Genomic DNA, 8,169 nt, shown 5'->3' with positions numbered 1-8,169 from the left:
GGTGTACACCGCTGCCTTTAAAGAAGTGTGTTGGTACTTTATGTAGCCCCAAAGACATACAAACCTCTCTCCCAGCACTATACTTCATCTGTTTGCGGGAACTAAAGCAGAGGAGAGTTTGAATGGATTGATAGATCGCGTAGCGAAAAAGTAAACAGAGATACATCAACAGCGAGGGCAGGAAATGCATGTAAAATGCACAAAGTTGTCACTCAATGGAAATAGGAAGTTGACGGTGCTGGAAACGAGAGCAATGTGTCATTTAGATTCCAGGTGAACTTCTCCACAACGAATAACGACGATGCGTTGTTTTAGAAAGAATCTGAGGCCTAATAAACAGGAGATAGGCAAACAATAGAATGTCAGTGAAGACCACATCACTATAGCACAGGCTTAGCCGTATGGTTAAGAGGCTTGCTTTGAACCACGAGTTTTCAGGTTCCAGTCCTGCTGAGCGACCCTTTGGCAAATTTCTTCCACTGTGGTCGTCGACTACCAAATCTTGTAAAATAATTTGAAAGACGGAAACGGTGAGAATCTCGTCGTGTCTCTCTGATTTTGTGTCTGTGTTCGTCCCCAACACTCGTTAATAACCGTTGATGGTTTATTTTCGTCCCCGTAATTCAGCACTTCAGCAGAAGAAACCGACAGGATAAGCACCAGACTTAAAGAATATATAGTGAAGTCTTTTCATGTTTTCTAAAATACATCCAGTTTGGATTATTGCCTTTAAGTAATAATATGTTTATTCCGTGTCTTTTATTTAACTTTTATTGTTTCACGTCTGTCAAACTAAATATAAATGTAGATCGATGACATAAGTACCTAAGTACCAACCCGGAATATATATCTGTCTGTGATCAACTAAATCCTTAGAGGATGCAGTCCTATGATTAAAACCAGCAGACGAGTCTCTCTCTTTCTCTTACTCCCCTCTCCCCTTCTCTTTCTCTCTCTCTCTCTTTCTCTCTCTCTCTCCCTCTCTCTCTCTCTCTCTCTCGCTCTCTCGCTCTCTGCATGTATGTATGTTAAGTAAATGATTGTACGTATCACTGACAATAAAAACGACTTCGAGAGAAACAAACGAAAAAATCAATGCATCAGGATCGATGCTCTTTGAGATACATCAAGTTACAGACACTCCCTTGACATTATTACAGATTAGAAATGCAGAGAATAGAAGAGGTTGGCTCAATGGAAATATGTATTCCAAACGTTATCTTTTACAAATAGCATTAGTGAAAAAAAAAAGAGTGAAGGAAAAAGAGAGGCAAACAGGAAAACGTGACTTCAGTTTAAGTCCCACTGCTTGCCACCTTAAATAGCTTTCTTCTTCTATAGCTTCCGTCCAGACAAAGCCTTGTGGTGATAATATGGTAGACGGAAACTAAAGGAAGCCCGTTGTATACATATATGTGTGTTTTTGTTTTATCCGTTATGCTCCCCCTTTCTCCTTTCAATTAGTTACCTCATTTTTTTGTTCTCTCTCCTAAACTTGCATGACAATTTTGTGGAGTAAATAAACTAGATTGCATCAAATTTTAGAACAAATATTCTGTAGTCCACCATTACTTTCATCCATTTTGATCTTCAACAATATGTTGGGCAATGAAAATCCTTCCCACACTGCAGCTTGGCAACACATATACACATTAAAAAAAAATATTTTAATAACATTCTAGAATTTCAGATTAATTAATGGATTACAAGTTGTTTGGTACATAATGCTGAAATGATTCTTTAAATGTTCCTTGTGTGTGTTTATTTGTCTCCCACCACCCCTTTACAACCAATGTAGTTGCCTTTACGTCTCCGTATTCTAGCGGTTCAACAAAAACGACCGACAGAATAAGTTCTGTACTTAACGAAGAATAAGTATTGGGTTCAATTTATTCGACTAAAACCTCTTCAACGCGGTGCCCCAGCATGGTCGCAATCTAATGACTCGAGTAAAAGATAAAAGATATAAATAAGCACTTTTAAATTGTTGTTCTTGTTCTTGTTGGTTAAGCTGCAGGCAAAAATAGTCAAACTAACTACCCTCGTTGGTTTCAACAAGAAAATTTGTTAGCACACTAGGCAAAACGTTTAGCGATATTTATTTCGTCTCTAAACGTTCTGAGTTCAAATTCCACCAGAGTCGACTTTGCCTCCTTTCGAGGTCGATAAAATAGTTACCAGTTGAGCACTAGGGTTGATGTAATGCACTGCACTACACCCAAAAGTGTAAGCATTGTGCTCCTAGTAGAATCGACTATCACCCGACCCCACCGATCTTAAAATGCCTGTCATGTGCCAAAATCTAAAATCATTACGTAGAAATACATTAATTAATATATCGATCCATGACTAAGATAGTGAGATCTAGTGACATTTGGCTGCTAATTATAGCGGGTCGAGTTATCGTTGGCTTGGAACTATGTCTGTTGCAATTACGAGCATAACAACGTATTTGTATGCATTTTATTTTCTTGAACATGTTTCATGGTGCTTCAATGTTTGTAGATGTATGTGTAAGTGTCCGTTGCGTGCGTATATATACATTATGATATACATATATATATATATATATTAATATATATATATATATATACTATACATAGGCGCAGGAGTGAATGTGTGATAAGTAGCTTGCTTACAAACCACTGGTTCCCGGTTCAGTCCCACTGCGTGGCACTTGGGTAGATATCTTCTACTAAAGCCTCGGACCAACCAAAGCGTTGTGAGTGGATTTAGTAGACGGAACTAAAAGAAGCCCGTCGTGTATATGTGTGTGTGTGCGTGTATATGTAATATATATATATACTATATATATATATATTATATATATATTTATATATATATGTACGTATATATGTATATATATGCGTATGTATGGTGTGTATGTATATATATATATACACACACACTCACACACACATATTATATATACATATATTTGGTGAAGTACGTTTGTGTATATGTACAGCCTTCCACTTTTTCTATTCATCGGAGTTTTAATCCCGTATTTCACGCGTATTCACCTATAGCTCTAGTATTTCCTACTTTATCTACTTCGAATTTCATTATTAAATAACTTGCTTATATATATGCATGTGTGTGTGTGCGTGTGTACATACGCATGTGTGAAACCATATATGTGTATTGGTGTCGTCTGTATGTGTAACCTAATTCTGTTGGTTGTCTTTATATTTCTAATACAATAACAACAACAAAACAATGGATCTCGTGCCGTGTCGAATGAATAGTAAAACATTGAAAATGTCTTCTCTATTTTGTTTTATCTTGTTTTTGTTTTTGTTTGTTGGCTTGTTTGTTTTATTGTTTTTCGTTTTTTTTTTTGTTTCTTTGTTTTTTCCATAGACCAACTCAATTACAATAATGACGTCCTTTAATGCATACATTGTACGAGTGAGCCGACTGAGAATAGAAAATTGAATATGCATAATGGGATCGGAGGGACAATCACACACATACACGCATCTGTACACATATTCATATATACTCACACACTGATACATACTTACATACATACATACTCACACACACATACACACATACGTATACAGACAGACACACTTATACACACATATCCACATTTGGAAATCAATAATACAGAGCCGTTTTCAAATGTCCGACCGGCTCTCTTCATCTTTATAACTTCGCAGGCTTGGATGCGCACACATGTTTCGCCTTCCACCCAAGTTAAACATCCATGGCCTCGATGTCGGCTTCCGAGAGCGACTTCCGTAAAATGAGTGCTTTCCGTAAATATCATTTACAATAGTTGTCAGTTGTTGCTACACTTTGACGAGGTTACTGTTACCCATGGCGGCCGCTAAGAAGGACCACGGTGACCAACGGGACAACATGGAGCAGAAGCCAGACCAGGTTCCTTTCAGTATGGCACAACGTAACATCAGAAACTGTGTTTACCCTACCAAAGGTGTGCATCATCACAACGTGCGTATCTATTTCGAATTGTCGCATGTTTATATTTTTGCTTTAAAAAAAGAGACGCACATTCGCATACACACACTCACCCACACACACTCACCCACACACACACACCCACACACACTCACCCACACGCACATGCACACTTATATCTTTGTATTTCTAAATGTTAATTTCAGGTTACTATTATTCTATGATTCTGTTATCGGATTCAGCCAGAGGTTGTGATCATTCTAGGGCACCGCCATCAGCGCTAATGCTTGTTTGTACCCGGACCATTCTCCGGAATCGATTGTTCTCTCATCCGGTCCTGTTTCCGGAATCGACCCTGGTGACGTAGTGAGTTAGACAGAGCTGCCCCTTTTTCATTTCTTACGCTATGGGTTCACTTGGTATATCAGATTAAATCATTCTCAAATTGTTCTTTGACACATCCACGTGTACACTTCACTGTACCGTTAATAGATTGGATTTTGGGTAATCCACATCAGTTTCTTTTACTCTTTATTCCAAAAACTTAATATTTCTAGGTATTTGCGTAAATTGTAGATATATAGTCTAACGCACCCAAGGTGATAGATACAAATGAGAATGTATAGAGTACAAGAGCACTAAGTTCCGCATTAATTCATGTATGTATGTATGTATCTATATAAGCATGTATATCTGTGTATGCATATTACTGTCGCCGTAAAGTATCTATAAACTTGGGAGACCGTGAAGTAATTTTGAGCGTGTTATATTTGATTTCATTTTTGTTTTTAAACACAAAGCAGATAAAACAGCACGTGAATATTTGATTAAAAGGTTGTCCGTAGGACATTTATAGCATTATCTGCTTCAAGTTTCACCATTTCCTGACCTTCAGCTTTACAGAAGAAAATAGACAACGAACACAGCCATATATACCTACAACCTCGAAAAATTATGCACATGACACCACTACAAATATCAAATACCCCATCCCAATAAGAGCACCACACTTAATGCACACTTCCTCCACAAACGCTTTATGATAACTCTTACCGGCCTCACAGCATACCCAGCCAAGAGGCATAACTCTTAACCTAATCTCTTGGCCCTTTTTCATTTCACCACCCTTTTCAAATGTAGCCGCAGACGGATTGTGTTAATTCACCTACGTCAATAGAGAGCAGTTGCCATATTCCCTTCCATATCGGCTAAATCTGATGAGCATAAAGTTATATAACCGAATTGTTATCTAACAGTCCATTGTATTCATTGCGCGAAACTGATTGGTAATATCAGCTGTGATGGCTATATAATACTATATATTTCGGATACTATACTCACTCTATTGACAGATATACGAGTGCATCTTTTCCATGATTTATGGTCTTTTAGACGATTCACGCGCATATATATATACCATGTATATATGTATATACACATATATATGTATATACACATATAGATATATATATAATATATATATATATAATATATATATATAAATATATATATATATATAAATATATATATATATATTCACGCGCATATATATATATACATGTATATATGTATATACACACATATATATATATATATATTATATATATATATATATATATATATTTATAATATTATTATATATATATAATCTTATTCTGTCAAGGTTGTGGTGTGTGTTGGGTGTGTGTGCTAGTGTTCCATTCTAGTTCCTATTCAGGCTAGGTTTATCTTCTATTATGTGTGTAGCTTCTGTAATTTGTCTAAGCGTTGCGTCTGTTTTATGTGTGGACAAGATTTTAACTATGTTGTTAAAGAGGACAACAAACGTTAAGGCAAGGCAAACATCTCAAGTCATATACATTATTATTATTGGAAAAATATTCAAAGTTTTACAGCTGTTTCTGGGATATCCCAGAGTATGGGATATTCATCAGAGACAAATAGGGAAAATGAGAAGGGCATAGATTAATGAAATGACGACATAGCGGACAGGAGTAAAGAAATAAGGAGATGAAGAGAGAGAAGAAAAATGACACATTCAGTTATGCTCGCGTCTTTTCTTCTGGATGTTTACAATATCAGGAGATTAACCTACATGGATCTACGCCGGATTGTGCCTAAGGACTTATGGATTTATTTCTATAACATTGGAAAGTTGAATCGTGCACTTTTATGCTTTTTTTTTTCTTCTCTCTATCATCCTCTCTTTATTTCTTTACTTCTATGCTCTATGCCATTAATTAATCTATATTCTTCTCATTTTCCTATTTGTCTCCGATAATGGAATATCCCATACTACTAAGACTATATATATATATATATATATATATATAATTACATATATATAATATAATATATATATATATATATATATATATATATATATATATATATTATATATATAATTATATATGATATATATATATATGTGTATATATGGAGAAATATATATTTATTATATATATATATATATATAAAATCATATATATATATACTAAAATCATGTGAAATTGGCTATTTCCAGAAAAACACTCGACACGAATACTGGGCTGTCAACACCCTCAGGATCCAAACCAGGGCCAGAATACTTCTGATGTTGAAAATCCAAGTTTCAAAAATTTTCTTTGTTTACTTCTTCTTTTCATAAGACATGCATATATATATATAAAACTTAGATTGGTTTCGGCCATAATCGACCCAGGCCATGACTAATTCAGTAGCTCCACCTGGGAGAGTCTTTTAGTTAATTATTTCGGGACACGATGGACCACTCAAGCAGAGAGTTGTTGTTGGTTGGAATGTATCCAGGTGTAGGTGGTTTATCTGGTATTTCTTAGAGAAATTTGTCCAGGTACCGTTTGAAAGTTGTGGGGTCTTTTTCTACTTAAATTTCTTTTGGGATAGCATTGAAAAGTGTAGGACCATTTGCAGTGAAGAAATAGTCTCACAGTGTTCTTATATGATGTCATCTCGACCTTTGTAGGAGATGCATTTCACGGGGGCCTATATATATGTTAACGGAATCACTGAAACGATCAACAGAAATTCAAATTCACTTAAACTTATCGAAGACATGATTATTATATCTCTGCGCTCTTATAATAGAATGAAATTATTTCGGTGCAATTAGCAACAGCGGTAGGTTGCTAAATGTTTCACATGTTACACGTATTATTATATAAATCTTATGTAAATATGATCCAGCAAAATTTGTGTACTCCCACGTGATCAGGTGAGCGGCTTTGAGATCATTGCATAAGGTAGCCGATAACTCTAAAAGAGATTTGATAAGATACTTTTTTAGTTTTTTATCTAGGTGATATCAAATTATATAAATATTATTTACATACCTACATATGTGTGTGTATGTCTGCGTGTGTGTCTGTGTACGTGCGTGTGTGCGTGTGTGTGTGTTGTGTGTGTGTGTGTGTGTGTGTGTGTTGTGTGTGTGTGTGTGTGGCGGCGCAATGGCCCAGTGGTTAGGGCAGCGGACTCTCGGTCGTAGGATCGTGGTTTCGATTCCCAGACCGAGCATTGTGAGTGTTTATTGAGCGGAAAAACCTAAAGCTCAACGAGGCTCCGGTAGGGGGTGGTGGCGATCCCTGCTGTATTCTTTCGCCACAACTTTCTCTCACTTTTTTTTCTGTTGGTATTCTCACTTAGCCAGCGCGGTAGCGTCATTTGAAGGCTAAAACAATGCGAAGCGCATTGTGACCAGCGATGTGTAGCAACATCTGATAGCCTGGTCGGTCACGGTGATCACGGTGACATATATATATATATATATATATATATATATATATATTATATATACACACATACATGTTATTTTTTCAGATATTTTATCTTTTACTTCTTTTAGTCATTTGACTGTGGCCATGCTAGGGCATCGCCTTGAAAGGTTTTCACCGAACAAATCGTCCCCGGGACTTTTTTAAAGCTTTATACTTACTCTTTTGCCGACTCGCCATGTTATGTGAACGTAAACGCACCAACACAGGCTTTCAAGCGGTGAGGACGCGGGGACATGTACAGACAGAAAGACACACACACACATGGATATATACATAAATGTGTGTGTGTGTGTGTGTGTGTGTGTGTGTGTGTGGTGTGTGTGTGTTTATAGCATGCTGTGCGCTAGTTTAAATAGAACAGCGTGGGCGTATAACTGTGTGCGTGTTTGTGTTTGTGTATTTTTGTGCGTCTGTGAGTGACTGTGCGTATGTGGGAGACTGTATG

The 8,169-nt window shown here is 36.5% G+C and overlaps 1 protein-coding gene across 3 annotated transcripts in view; it reads left to right on the top strand.

Moving 5' to 3' along the window:
• Positions 1 to 8,169, top strand: part of LOC115215557 — a 285,843-nt gene that overhangs the window by 209,768 nt on the left and 67,906 nt on the right. Inside the window, exon 1 of one of the 3 annotated variants that reach the window (XM_036504314.1) lies at positions 3,562 to 3,963. The exons of 1 other annotated variant lie outside the window; for it this stretch is intronic. In XM_036504314.1, coding sequence (XP_036360207.1) covers positions 3,829 to 3,963 — 135 coding nt within the window. In that variant the 5' untranslated portion in view covers positions 3,562 to 3,828. Of the gene's footprint in view, positions 1 to 3,561; positions 3,964 to 8,169 lie in introns of those variants that run through there. One more of the 3 variants, XM_036504315.1, reaches the window with a different exon arrangement.

This window comes from Octopus sinensis, linkage group LG1 (assembly GCF_006345805.1).
Source record: "Octopus sinensis linkage group LG1, ASM634580v1, whole genome shotgun sequence".
In the NCBI taxonomy this organism is placed as follows: Eukaryota; Metazoa; Mollusca; class Cephalopoda; order Octopoda; family Octopodidae; genus Octopus; species Octopus sinensis.
This window is presented reverse-complemented; position numbering and strand designations above follow the sequence as displayed.